The 15,632-nt window shown below is 35.4% G+C and overlaps 1 protein-coding gene across 2 annotated transcripts in view; it reads left to right on the forward strand.

The window, feature by feature from the left end:
- PIR121 (transcription activator) overlaps positions 1–12,381 on the forward strand; it is a 194,568-nt gene extending 182,187 nt beyond the window's left edge. For both annotated transcript variants that reach the window (XM_089985299.1, XM_089985300.1), the window contains 4 exons: positions 7,086–7,296; positions 9,925–10,097; positions 11,136–11,357; positions 11,991–12,381. In XM_089985299.1, the coding sequence (XP_089841425.1) occupies positions 7,086–7,296; positions 9,925–10,097; positions 11,136–11,357; positions 11,991–12,185 (801 nt within the window). In that variant the 3' untranslated portion in view covers positions 12,186–12,381. The remainder of the gene's footprint in view (positions 1–7,085; positions 7,297–9,924; positions 10,098–11,135; positions 11,358–11,990) is intronic.
- The last annotated feature ends 3,251 nt before the right edge of the window (positions 12,382–15,632 follow it).

Genomic DNA, 15,632 nt, shown 5'->3' on the forward strand with positions numbered 1-15,632 from the left:
GTCTGAGATAATAAATATCCTCTAAGAGAATAAGCAACTTTAATGCCTAAAAAATATCTCAATAAGCCTAAATTAGTCATTTCAAAATGAGATTTAAGAAGTGTTTTGATCGTTTCAACTTTGTTTATCGCTTCCAGTGATGATCATATCATCCACATAAAGAATAAGCACAATGATTCCTGCATCAGAATTCTTAACAAACAAAGTCGTGTCAGTTAAACAGAATTGAAAACCAATATCAATCATAACATGACTAAACCTATCATACCAAGTTTTTGGTGCTTGTTTAAGTCCATAAAGGGTTTTTTCTAAGCGAATGACTTTACCCTTAGGAATACTTAGACCAGGAGGGGGTTCCATATATACTTCTTCAACTAGCTTTTCATTTAAAAAGGCATTTTTGACATCCATTTGGAAAATGAACCATTTTTTGATAGAGGCTAAGGAAATTAAGGTTCTGACAGTTGTCATACGAGCCACAGAAGCAAAGGTTTCTTCATAATCAATGCATATTCTTGGGCATAACCTTTGGCTACTAATCGGGCTTTATATCTTTCAAGAGTGCCATCACTCTTGGTTTTAATTTTATAAACCCATCAACATCCTATAGTTTTCTTCTCTGAAGGAAGATCTTGAATAGTCCATGTAGAAGTCTTTTCTAGTGCATCTAATTCAGCTTTCATGGCTTCTATCCATTTGACATCAATTTTTGCTTGGAGATATGTAGATGGTTCTTCATATGAGTGAATTAATGCAATGACTGCCCTATATGTATTTGAGAAGGACTCGTATGACACAAACTTTCCTGGAGGCCTCGAGACTCGGGATGATCGTCTAGTTGGAATGCCAGAATATTTTTCAAGTGCAAATGGAGGATTAGACCCTTGTCACCTGGAATATTGGATACTAGTGTCTCTATGAACTTCTTCATTGCCAACATTATGATCAAGATCAATAATTCCTTGATCATTATCAAAGTTATAGTCAAGATCATATTCATCAGTTTTTGATGTCAGATCTAACAAAAAAGAGTACTCAGTGTCTTCTTTTGGTTTTTCAAAATCAAAGAAGCTCTCCTTTTCGAGAAATGAAACATTTCTAGACACATATAATCTATTATTTTTGAAGTCAAAACACCTATAACTTTTCTGATTTTCAGCATATCCTAGAAAGGCACAGAGAATCACACAAGGGGAAAGTTTATCATTTTTGTTGATAAATATGAAACATTTGCACCCAAATATTCTCAGTCTAGAGTAGTCTGGAGAAACGTTAATAAGTTTTTCAATGGGAGTAATATTTTGTAAAGAAGAGGATGGCATCCTATTAATTAGGTAGCAGTTAAGGCAATTTCTGCCCAAAAGTCTTTCAGGACTTGATTTGCTATTAATAAAGTCCTAGTGGTTTCCATAATATGGCGATGTTTACGTTCTGCCAGCCCATTTTGTTGAGGTGTATAACGACAAGATCTTTGATGTGTGATATCGTGTGACTTAAGATAATTTTTAAAATCTGTGGATAAAAACTCTCCCCATGAATCTGTGCAAAAAATGGTAATATCATTTTGAAACTTGTTTTTAACCCTATTATGAAATGTTTGAAAGTATGAAAATACTTCAGACTTATGTTTAAGAAAGTAAATCTACGTATGTTGAGAGAAATCATCGACAAAAATAACATAGTAAGGAAATCCTCCTTTAGAAATTACTGGTTCCGGCCCCCAAACATCCGAGTGTACTAATTCAAGTGGTCTTGAAGAGAAAAAAGTTCTGTTCTGAAATAGTAATCTTTTTATTTTGCCAAGAATACAATCTTTACAGTCAAATGATTCAGAGTTACACATTTTTTCTAGATTTGGAAAAAGTTGGATTTTGGCTATATGTGCGTGACCAAGTCTCTTATGCCACAATTCTAAATCAATTTTTTGAATATTATAGCAAAAAGCATTTTTCGACATTTTCAAAAAATCTATGTAATAGAGTCCTCCTTCTCTATGGCCTTCCCCAATCAGCTTGCCTGACTGCAATCCTGTACCCAACAACCATGAGAAGAAAAGAAAATATTACACCCATGGTCAGAAATTTGAGATACAGATAAAAGATTTAAATTCAATTTGGGAACATATCTAATTTTTGGAATAGAAAATTTCTTTATTTTATAAATTTTTTCAAAATTTCCTATTCTTTCTATTTCAAGAGAAGTCCCATCGGCTGTAAAGACCTTTGACACACTTGTTTTGTTTTTAACACATTCGGATAGACTTTGATTATTTGGGGTCATATGAAAAGATGCACAAGAGTCAAGGAGCCAAGAAATTTTACCTGGATCGGAAAAAGATGAGGTTGTTGCGCCGGTTGAAGCTTTAGATGAAGAAGAGACACTTTTGATGAGAGGCTGAAGAATCTCCATTAGTTGAGCCATGGAAACTGCTGCATCTTGATCTTTGGGCTCCGATTCAGCAATTACAGCTCTTTTCTCTCTCAGCTTCTTAAGTTTGGGACATTGTGGCCTGTAGTGTCCCGGTTCATGACAATGATGACAAATAACTTTCTTCTTGTCATAGTCACCATTTTGACGATTAAAGTGAGTAGGTCTATAAGATCGAACATGATTCCCTGGTCTAGACACAGCTAGAATAGAATCATCTTCAGTTTTAGAAGAACCTTTCCGGAGACGATTTTCTTCTATTGTTAATTCTTCAATAGTTTCAACAATAGAAGGAATTTTTCCCCGGTGAAGGAGGGCCGATTTAGTGGTTTCAAATTCCGGCCTCAATCCAGTTATAAACTGGTAAAAATGTTCAGCATCGAGTTGTTTCTGACGAAGCTCGTTGTCTTCGGCACAATGCCACTTAGGTTCTAAAAGGGAAAGTTCTTCCCAAAGTTCGGACAAACCATTGTAATATTCACGAATTGTTTTGTTTCTTTGGGTCATCATTCAAACTTTTTCTTGGAGATTGTACACATGTGCAATATCTTTAAGGGAATACATATTTTTAAGGTATTCCCATGCCTTATCAGCATGATCAAACTTGGCAAGACTTGAGCATTTTTTAATGTTAACGCTATTGATAAGCCATGACATTATCTTCGCATGAGATATTCTCCACTCTTTCATTTTTTCTCGTAAGAGGCTAGAGCCTTGATTTTCTCTTCGTCTGATAGAGGAACCTTTTTATCTTCCACCTTTTTAGTAAGAGATAGCTTAGGTCCCGAATCAGAACCATCCACAATCCCCCATAGTCCTTTTCCCTACATATGGTGCTTCATGATTGAAGCCCATGTTACATAATTTGTATCGCTCAATTTTATAGGCATGATGGTGACTTTATCATTGTCATCCATCGATTACAAGAAGAGAGAAAGAATTGGGATAAAAGAGAAACAAGAAGAGAAGTGAGAAAAATAAAGAGATACAATACAACAAGCCGTGAAATCTTTTCCAATGAAGCGATAAAACACTTCTCTTCATGTGGCGAACACTTTTGCAAATGGGCACGGAAACCGAGGCAATTTTTCTTCAAGGTCTAATACTTCCACGACTTTGATACCATGAAATGAGATGATGATCTTCCAAAAACGAACTGAGATTCGAAATGATGTCTTGACAAGACATTTAAGCATAACCCTTAAGAAGGGTATAAAAGGAAACAAAAAAGGAATAAAAATATTCTTTTATTGAACAAGGAGAAAGCAATGCTTAAGAAGCATTTTTTATCCATTACAAGGGGGGATGTACTGCTATATATACACAGTACGAGAGAGGAAGAGAATGAGGGACTCAATAGAGACGTTGGACTCAGTCCAACGACTCTAAATATAGCCGTTAGACTAGAGTCCAACGACTCTATTGCTAGTCAAGTCTTAACTAAGACTTGACTAGTTATGTCATTCTAGTTCAAATTGAACTAGATGACAAAATACAAAAAGCAGAAAAATAAAAAATACAGAAAAGGAAAAAATATTATTTATATATATAATAATGTAATAATATAATAATATTATATATATATATATATATGTTTACAAGTTTACATTTTAACACTATGAACAGAATGGCTCTGATACCATGTAATGAAGTATGCGAAAAGACAAAGAATGCTAAAAGCATTCACAATGTTGGACAAATACACAAAGGAAATAATAGCCAAGTCCACTGTTGGACAATATATACACAAGCCTTAAGAAAATCACAAACTAAAAATATAAAATCTCTTTTATCGAAAGAGAGCACTAAGGCTTCACTAAAAAATACAAGGGGTTTCACCCCTATTTATACACACAAAAAGGGTTAAAAAAGGAGGCCAAAAGAGGGCTCCCAAAGAGTCGTTGGGAGCCCCCAATGGTCACATTTGTGACAGTTAGGGGCCCCAACGACTCTATTGTGGGCCCCCTATTTGGCGTGAAATAAAAGAAACAAAAAAATGAAAAATGAAAACAGAAAATAAAGAAAAGAAAAAGGAAAAAATAGTTGTTCAATAAAATAACTGTGAAAAAACTATAATACCCCTATCAGGTATTATATATATATATATATATTAATACATATGATTTAACAGGCCAAACCCAATACTATGCTCATAACAGCCTGTACCAGGTACAGGCTGATTCATATACATGATTCATGGGTCGGCCAGACCATAAAGCATGCATATATCAGCCTGCACAACATGCTGGCTGCATATATATATATATATATATATATATATATATATATATATATATAAAATTCAATAAAACTAAAACCTATGTTAATGCAGGTACTCGGCAGATCTGAACAAGATCTGCCCGAGCATGTTTATGCTTGGCAGATCTGAATAAAGCATATATTTACTTAGATGCACGGACATGAGACCATATTCAGTTGTATGCTTATGAAACATGATTTGTATATTTTCCGATACATGATTATGCCACGTAACAAAACTAAATCGACAGATATGTTTAGATGCATGCACAATAGGCAGACCTGAACCAAATATGAATTTTTAGATGCAAGAACAAGGAAATACACAGGTCTGAAATTATTCATCATCCGTTTGCATAATCATGAAGCCCGACAAATCTCAAAATTTATAAATATATCTATCTACATATATATTCAGGCTGCGTGAGCTAGAGAGCTCTACAAGCCTTAATATATATATATATATATATATATATATATATATATATATATATATATTCATTATGCCGAAACAGAAAATAAAATCGACAAAATTGAATATATATAATATATAATATATATTCGTACAGGGAAAATCGTTAACCTATATTACATGCATGTTCAGTTCAAATCACGAAAATTGACATCTAAGGAATCAAAATCATACATATTTTCAGGATTTGATACTCTAGGGAAATCGATAACCACAAAGAAATAAACATATATATATATATATATATATATATATATATATATATATCCTTTTGAATCAGATTTCCCTTCTCCCTCTAATACTTATACATAAATGGATTTATACGTATTCTTGACCCGTAAAAATTTAGAGAGAAACCCGTACCTTAATCAAAGTTCGAAAAAGATAAGAGAAATCAATGGATGTATGAAAAAAGTTTTTTTTTTCTTCTTTTTCTCCTTTTCTTTCTTTCTTTTTTTTTCTCACGAGTTTTTGTTTTTTTTTTCTCTATCTCACTCTCTCTCTCTAGAACACGAGTTCTTGAGAGAGCGAGCGACTTTCACCCTTTTTATATTGGTTTTAATATTTTTTTTTATTTGTTTTAAGTTATTTTAATCTAGAAGGGGTGACATTCCCTTTAGATAACGACCTTTAGAGAGTAGACTTGTACTTAATGTAGAACTCTACCTCTTCTAGATATTTCAATTAATTAAAATTTATTTAATTATTTTATTTAATTTAATATTCTAAAGAATATTTTAAAGGGTGGCGCCCCCCCTCTGGAGGACTCTATGGGGTAGAGTTCTACCCCCGATAGAACTTTGCCTCATCCAAATTAAATTAAAAGTTGATTTTAAAGTTTTAAATTGACCATAGATGGATGTCAGATCTAGATCCAAGATCCAAATCCATATCCAAATCAATATGGATCCTACCTGAACCAGATTCTAGTCAATATGGATCTTGTATTAAGTCCAGATCCATATTAACTTAAATCAAACGGAGCGGATCCAGTCCGATCCAATCCAGAAAAAGTAAAAAATAGAAGCGGGTCATTTTTGAAAAATACGATTTTCGGGCCAACCGTAATCCGATTTCGAAAAAATAGTTCGTCAACGTGATTAGTATTCCGAGGCAGATCTAACGGTGTTCATACCTGAATTTTACCTTCAAATTTTGCCTGAATTTCACTCGATTTTCACTCGAATTTAAAGGTTAAAAACAAAAAATTTCTCAAATCATAATTAGCTCAACTAGGTCTTGTCAGTGGGTTTTAGGCCACGCCCAGACCCAGCTGACATCACTTATAAAATCAACTATTTTCCCATGATTTTATCAATTTAATTAAATATATAATTTAAAAATCATATTTATTAATTTTAAAAATCATGGAAAAATACACGATATTACACCTAGTGTGTGATTTGCTAGTTGATTGCTAAACCTGTAAACTAACACTAATTATTTGAGTCTTCTTTGCGAGTGTCTCGAGACCGGTGGGAAAAACGAATTTGATATTGCTAAGAATGTTATTGAAGCTAAGTATACCAAATCTTCAAAGAGTCTTTATATCAATTTCATTTGGGATGATATGGTTGATAGCTTCATGCAAAAAAAAATTAGATTTCTTTGAATTATGGAGGACACTGATGTGGTAATTAAGTTGTTATTTACTCATTTTCGTTCAATCCTCTGTCTCCACTGAGGTAGATAGTGAAAATGATTCCTTAGTTTTCATATTAGTTGTGATACCTTAACAATTTTGGGGCAAATATTTTTGAAGTTATCTTTCTAAAATGTAAGGTAGACACGTGTTTTATTATTATCAATTCTACTGCTTATGTTGTTCCATGACATAAATGTTCCAAGTTATCTTTCAAGAACTATATTACAGAGTTCTTGTTGCTGCTTTCTGACAATATCTCTTTTACTTGTGAATTCACAACAGAAAGAAGTTGAAACAACACAGTTTATGCAAATTGCCCCTTGGCTGGGATTGATTCCTGTAAGTGATGGACAAGTACAACAATCTTTGACTGAGACTGGAGACAGCCCTATAGTTGACCTGTTCAAATCTGTGACCAGTGCAATTGTATCATCTCCTAGATGTCCAAGTGCATCATCTTTTACAACGCTATCAAAGCAAGCTGAAGCTGCTGGTATGTCATGACATGTCATTGGTCCAAAGCTACTGCTTTGTAACCACTTGTCCTGGCTCAGAAATTCTTGAATCTAGAATGCCTACTGCAATGATTGGCTTGCCAAATCTAATGAATCACTTTATTCTGTTATTGATGCTGACTGTAGGCTGCATGTTTTAGTGAAATAGTAATTACTCACACTTTTCTGCAAAGCCATGCTGCTTGCTATGCCTTGTGACAGTTTATGAGTTGGGAATTTAGAAATCATAAGTTGAAACAAATATGCACACGTAACACACAGACAAAATTGAAAGAAACACGATTTCAGTCTTTTAGCCTAGATTCATCTTGAACTCACTCTTAAAATTTTGAAACGTTATCGCAGCTTTTGTCAGAATAAAAATTAACTGCTGCAAATTTGAAAGCAATATTCTCTATAGGCCTTCCAGTCATCTCATATATAATTTGTTCCTCGTAGCTTTATTTGATTTATGTTGTTGATCTAATATATGAGGTGTGGACGTGAGAAGGAATAAATAAATAAATGCATATATAGGTAAACAGCAACATAAACATTTTATGAATTGGAAGATTGTTACCTTGCCCATTGGATCAGGCAGCGTTGGCATGTGAAGGTTCAAATCCTATGAACTTAACCTTACATGCAAAATGGTGGTGGCATCTTTGCATGGACAATGAACCCTAGACTTGTCTTATCAAAAGCAAATATGGTCTGCTGTGTGGCCCTTGGTGTTGGAAAGCTTTGAATAGATGTAAACATGGCTCAGGTTTTTGGCTTGACTGGGCTGAAGCTCTTCAGACCTCAAGTTTCACATTTGCCTTAGACTTGGTGTGTGAGGATTCTGTGACTGATCTTTGGCATGGGGACAAATAGATTTCCAAGACTATGTTCATTCACAAAGAACCATCATGCTTGCATAAAAGACTGCTGGCTGAATGGTAGTGGCTGGAACATATTTTCAGAAGGAATTCTGCGGCCAGGAACTATCAGAGTGGTTGGAGAGCTCATGAAGGTGCTGGCTGATGCGAGTCCAATTCTGGAGAGGCCAGATGAGGTGAGATGAGTCATAACAGGTATGTGTTGGTTGCCCTTTTCACTGTTTGCTGTTGGATCAAATGGTGGGTGCTTTCCCCAAGAACATCTGAGGGCCTGGCTCATTCCCCCCAAGCACAATTATTTCTGTGGCTTGTGTCCCTGGACAAGATGATGACATAGTCCGTTCTAAAAAATGAGATTTCCAAGCAATGAGTAGGTGCACTTTGTGTGCTCAGGATGAGGAATTAATGGTACATCTATTTTGAAATTTTCTTTTTTCAATATATTCTCAAGCTATCATGGCCTAGTCTGAGTTTTAATTCTATGGATGACACATGCATTCGTAAACTCCTCTTGGGTGTACCACAATTAAGGCACAGAAAATGATCGAGATTCATTTGGAAAATCTGCCTCCTAACAGCTTGTTGGTGTTATGGAGGGAGAGGAATAATCATGCCATCGAGGAATGCACTCTCAAGGTGAATCTTGTCTCAATCAGATACTGGCGTGGCAGGATATTCATTTATCTTGGTTGGATCCTATGTTTGGGTGTCATTCCCCTTCTCCCAACTACTTGCTGGGTGACACTTTGTCTACATGGGGTTAAATTAGTTAGATCGACCTGGCCTTACATGCTCGCATACCATATGATTTAAAAGTCAAGCCTTGTAAATGTGATAGGACTAAAAAGTTACAAGTCTTGATGATACTCTCTTTCTTTGCCTACCTCTCAACCTTTGCATGGTGTATCATTCAAATAACAAAATCACATTATACAAAAGCATACCTTCATTTAAGGGCTTCCATTTTTAATCAAGTTAATTTAGCAGGGGAATTTCAAGATTGAGAAGGTAAGGTTGGATTGGTAACTAACCTGAATTTATTTTAATTTTGTTTGTTTGCACTACAAGTTGGACCATAATTAGTTCTAAGCGCATCGTCTAGTTTGGATTACTCATTTCCAGAACTTGACCAGCTATAAAATTGTAGTTAAGGGCTAACTATTGTCGATGGTAACGGGCAGTGGACAGCATTTCAGTTAATCCTTGTGATAGTTTTTTGGAGAAATTACCTAGCACATTGTGGGTTGGAAACATTTTCTGCTTTACAAATTTAGGTAAAATTTGGCTGTTACATATCTTGCTAAAAATTTCAAATTACTAGATTCATTTAGAAAAGGAAGAGAAGGATTTTCTAGTTTAGGCTTTTGTCTGAATGGTTAAATAATGAGTTTATTGGTAATATCATGAAGGCAATATTTACTGATAAATAACATAAATGCAATCCTCATAAAACTCATTCTCTTTTCCTATATGAGTGTATTACTTTTGTTGTTTATATTATTTTCGTTTATTGATTTCACCCAGGAGAGATATATATGTTTCAGCAATACTAATTAAAAATGGTTGTCTGAAGTTCTTATATGTTATTCTAATTCGATTTGCATTATTAAGCTTCTATTCATCCTTTTTCTAATGATTATTTGTTTTATGAATCTCTCATTTTTTTAATTTCACAGCTTTACTGCCATGGCAAAAGAAATAAATTAAACAGTAGCAATGTTTTCTATTTTGTTTCTTTTGTTGCAGATCTATTTTACAGAAACAACCTGCATACAGGGAGTGTGTTGGAGTATACTCTTGCATTCATCAGTGCTGAGTTAGATAGATTCCATGCTAAATGGAATGCTGTTCCAAAGACTGGTTTCATAGATATCACAACTACAAAGGACTTCTATCGACTCTTTAGTGGCCTCCAGCTTGTAAGATCCAACACATGCATATTTGGCTTTATTGAAGTTTATCCGAGACTGCTAAATGCTATGTTCTTGATGCAAAGAGAATAGTTTATAGAATATGTATATATTCATGTATACCATTTTAGGAGAATTGTTTATAATATTTAACCAACATTGGATAAGCTACAGCTAGATGCTTTATGGAGAAGCCAATTTTTCAGCTATCTAGGGTTTAATTATTGGCTGCACTCATTTTTTTTGTATTTGTTTGAAAACTCCTTTCTGCTCACTTCGATTTTGCCTCTTCTTTTTCTCCTGATTTGCAATTGATTATAGCCTGCTGCTACTAATAGGGACAGATATCTTCCAATACAATCCTTTTCTTAGCCTCGTCATCATACTCTTGTCTTTCTTATTCTTTTTCCTTGTATTTCTCTTTTGTGATAGTGAAGCAGGGGATAGCCCCCAGTTTGATTCAAACCATAGTCCATCAGTCATAATAGGGCAACTTTGTCAATCCAGCTATTGTTTTCAACCCAATTTCTTCATCCTTTTCATGAGGTCATATTACAATGGTTTCTCAAGTTCCCCCCATGGTGATGGCAATGGTCATAAAATTCATGCAACATGATCAACATGAACCTTCATGATTAACTTATTTCACTTTATTATTGAAAGTAGTGGTAATGCACTTGGATATAGACTATAGAGTGATTTTTTTTATGTATTATGGTATTGGAAATTGTGTTGTCATAGAAAGTGTATAAATCTGAATGCAGCTATCAACTCGTAAAATGGTGCAGTTTCCTGTGGCTATTGTTCGTTGCAGTAGATCAATAGATCATGATAATTAACTCGCTTTTTGTTGCTTGAAGAGATTACTGCTTTTACTCAGTATTTATAACAATGACTTACAGATATCTTACACTTTCTTTCAAAAAAAAAAAAGACTTGCAGATGTCTTACACTTGAAAATCATTTACTAATGATCTTCCATCTTATATGTAAAATGAAAAGCATGTTTGCGTACAACTTGGTATCTGAAAGTTCATGAATTTGCAGGCATATCTGGAAAACTCTAGTCAGGAAACATTAAACAGGAATGAAGTTCTTGGTGATTCACTTGCCTGGGGAGGATGCACGATAATCTACTTGCTTGGTCAGCAGCTGCACTTCGAACTCTTCGATTTTTCATATCAACTCCTGAATGTTGCAGAGGTTGAAAGTGTGGCAGTTACTCATTCCAAAGCCTCAGAGAGATCTAAAAATGCTAACTACATGCAGGTACTGGCTAATTTTATGCCATCACAAATGCATGCAGGAATTTTCCTTTTTTGATGAGGGAAACCACCAAGTTTTCTGGATGTTGGGAATTTTCCTTTTTTGATGAGGGAAACCACCAAGTTTTCTGGATGTTGGGAATTTGCCGGCCGGGGAGGTGCACATTTACTGTGCCATGTTCTGGTTGCCCGTCGGTGTAAAATCCCCAAGTTAGCCCACCACCCTTCTGGTATCAAACTCTTGGTGACTTAAGTTGACCCACCTAGCCAGATCTTAGGAGCTCTTGTGGGCATATGCAGGCTGAAAAATTGGTGAAAAAAATTCCCATCTGAATACTTTCAGTAGTACGAAAGCAGCTTGTCTTCAGATTATTGTAAATTACGTTGGAGATAACATGAAATATAATTCTTTAACTTGAATTTGTGCTAGTATTTTTTCTTGATTTCTCACTAAGTGAATATACTTGCATTAATTGAGAAATCAACTCCTGTTGTATGTATACATTCAGTGCTCTCAGTAGTGCTAAGTGCATTATTTGTCGCTTTCTGTTTGTTATGAGCTTTGTGATATCTTTAGCTTGCCAATCAGTAATGAGTTCTATGTAGGATTGACTGTGTATTTGACTTGTGAAATAAGGGGTGGGATAAGCTGATAGAAGGTGCGAAGAAAGCAAGAAGATTGAACAACCATGTATTCTCAATGCTGAAAGCACGTTGTCCACTGGAGGAGAAGATGGCATGTGCTATAAAGCAAAGTGGTGCCCCTCTGCATCGTGTCAAGTATGAAAATACAATTTCTGCTTTTGAAACATTGCCTCAAAAGGGAGCATGAGGTAATGATCCATATTCATGCAGCTCTGTTTTCTATTCGAGCGGTCAGTGACTCTTATGGCTTCTGTAAATTCAATGCTTTGGCTATTAGTAACGGTCTTTAAATTGTTCAAAGCAACAAGAACCAAATATGTTGTATCAGCTTAATGTATTTTTATCTTTAGTCAATAATCTTAATGGCAGTTCCCCTGGTTCAACAGTGCCTTTATAAAAAAATTGGCGCCCGCTGCAATTGCTTGTGTTTCCTGTGAACTCCCTTTTTTTCTTATTTCAAATGGATTTTCTGCTGCAGATTGCAAGTTGCGGGATAGGTTTAATGAGAAAAAAAGGAAGGCATGGTATATTAAAACAAGAAAATTGAGACTAATAGTCACTAGAAATAGGGAGCACACCTCATGGAACCCGTTTTCTGAACAAATCATGACAAAGACTTGTGCTCCTTTGAGGTGGTCAAATATTGCTTGAAAACAGGAGCATTGTGCTACTGTAGGAAAAGAAAAAAGTTTTTGGTTGACTATAATGCGCTAAATCTGGTGTCAGTCTTAACTATTTCAGTCTGTTCATGGACCAAGTTTCTTGTTTGACCCCTTTTTAAGTCCTTAGTGTGTTGGGAAACTTACCATAGTTGCTAGAAGCTTCTTACGAACTTGGAAGCCGGCTTCTCAAAAACTTCACTTCTGAAACATCAAAGGATGCTTTCAAAGTTTTAAGACTCGCTTTCCAGGGAATTGAGTTTCTTTTCTTAAATGTGAAAATCAAAGTTTCTTGATGTTGAAAGCATACCTTGTTAGAGAAATTTTGCTTTTTAGAAATTGTGTTTACCACAAAACTTGCATATGTGATCAGAATTTTTTGGTAAGAAAAGTTGAGAGTACATTTAAGTAAAACGCACATTTTAATGGCTTATTTTATAAGGCTTAATGTTTCTTTGGATGCTTCATGTTTCATCCATTGGAGTATCTTTTAAACACAACTTTTTGGCTCTCACTTTGTGTATTGTTTTCCTCAGTCCTTGATCTGTCTAAACCATGACCAAATCTATGCATGAATCACGTTTCTAATTTCAGTTATTCTGAATTTAATTTTCAATTTATTGATCTGCATCAAAGAAAAGATTACACCAAGGTGGAGCAATCCAAATAGACTTGAGAGTTTTGGAGGGAATTGGGCCTTGAGTGAAAAGTGTGGATTCCAAAAAGGAGTTGAAATATCTTTTTCCTTCTAATGTTCCTTCAGCTCCTTTCACTCTCCCAAATAACACCTTCAAGGTAGAACCCTCAAAATTTCACGAAACTGTCTATGGCATACTTGCCATTTGAGCAGTCTTCAAGTGATCTCTCTCTCTCTCACGCTCGCAATTTTTTAAAATGGTAATGTTAATTTCATCATATTTCAACATTGACAAGGCCCCTGGGTTTCATCACCTTATATCCTATTTATTCTTATTCTTTTTTTTTCCTATTAGAACTTTGAACCATGTTTGGAAGTGAGAAAATGACTGGAAAATTGTCTGAAATATGAAAATTGAATCTTCTCATTATATTCTCACAAATTTTGTGTGATTTTATATACACATGAAAAATTTCTCTGCCTAAAAGAAGTGGAGAAATGGTGGTGTTTTTTTCTTCAGTATTGTCATATGCTATTCATATGAAATTTCACATGCATTTAAATTTTCTATGAATGCTATATTTCGAAAATCTGTTTTTTCTTGGAAATATATTGTCATTTATAAAAATATATAAGTTATATAGAACTATAAATATAAATGTGAATATTGTTTTATTATGATAAGAAAATGATATTGTCACCCGTGTTCTCGGAATAGGTGATATAGCAAAATATCATGTGTTTTGGTCTTTATATCATCTTATGAAAATATCACGGCAAGAAATGTGATATTTTCAAAATATCAACAATATTGTGACATAATGGAAGCGTGTATAAAAAGTATGTGTTAAAAACTTTTTTTATCGACTAATATGATGATTAAAGGCGTTTAAATGATATTTTGAAGGGAAAATTCCATTTGGAGGCCCACCTTTTGTTTGATTTCAGAAAGAGTCCCATTTTTTCTGATATATGACATTTCAGGAGCCACCTGTTTAGATAACTGTTAACTAGAAACCTGGAGTCAATTTTATGTAGGGATGTCAGTGAGCAGGATATCTGATATCTGACCCGATTCTAATCCGATTAGTCCAATTTGTTTAAAAAAATCGAATCTGACTACTAATCAGATTCGATTCAGTTTAAGGATTTCATGACCCAATCCTAATCAAATTACATGTATTTTTTCGGATTCAGCATTAGCTTTTTCCCATCCGAATCTGTGCCTGATTAAACAGATTCGGTATTGGCTATGTCCGACCCGAATTGGAAGCACATCCCTAGTTTTATGGTTATGATCCATACAAAACATCATTTTTAGCCTTTCGTTTAAAAAAGTGTTCTTTGCCTATTTACTATGCAATAGGGCAGCTTAGCGATGCTAATAGACATAACTCACGGTGAGTGAGCAGGGGACATTGAGGAGTGTTATTACGAAGGCATAAACAGGTGCCACCGCTAGGGGTGGGCAACGGGCCTGGCAGCCCGATAGGCCAAGCCTACCCGGCCTACCATGGGCCGGGTTTGGGCCAAGGTTTTAGGTCCGGGCCCGTTAGGTACCGGGCTGAAACCCGGCCCGTTATATTAGTGGGCCGGCCAGCGGTCTACCGGGCTGGCCCAATGAGCCTGAGTTATTTATTATTTTTTTATAAAATTAAAAAAAATAACTATTGCTTGGTAATTATTACTATTTACCAAATTAGTTACATTAATTATATATGAAAACTAAAAAGATAATTAATTGAGTGCATAAGAAGCTGGGGACTTGTTAATTATTACTATATATAAATGGATTTGAGCCGGGCCGAACCTATCCCGCTTCACATTGGCCTGTTGGGCTAATGGGCCGGGCAATGGCCTGCTCTTCAAACCCGAGCTCATTAAGAACAGGGCCAAAACCCAGCCTATTAGTAAACGGGCCGGGCCATCTCTGGGTTGGGCAGAGCTCTAAACGGGCCCGGTCCGGGCTGGCCCAATGCCCACCCCTAGCCACCACCGTGAGATGTGTACCAGTAACCTACATCCTTGGGGATCGAGGGGCGCCCCCACGGTGACCAAGACCAGTATGACAAAGTCTTCGACCTCGAGCGCCATTTCTCTGAACGAGAAGAAAGATGTACAGTTCAAAAATGATCTACAGAGGTGGCAGCTTGCTGGATATGCCATGTCAAGTTCCATGTAAATCAGTAGGCCTGAAAGTTGAATTGGTGCCAAATAGAATTAAGGGGTTATTCTCACATATGCTTTCTATAACCCGAGCTATAGTCTTCTTGTTCTAGTCCAAATGCGTAATAATGTATTTTCCAACTAATTATGATGAGTCCTTGGCTTAAGAAGG

This window comes from Nuphar pumila, chromosome 13, assembly GCF_984573655.1.
Source record: "Nuphar pumila chromosome 13, dmNupPumi1.hap1.1, whole genome shotgun sequence".
NCBI lineage: Eukaryota > Viridiplantae > Streptophyta > Magnoliopsida > Nymphaeales > Nymphaeaceae > Nuphar > Nuphar pumila.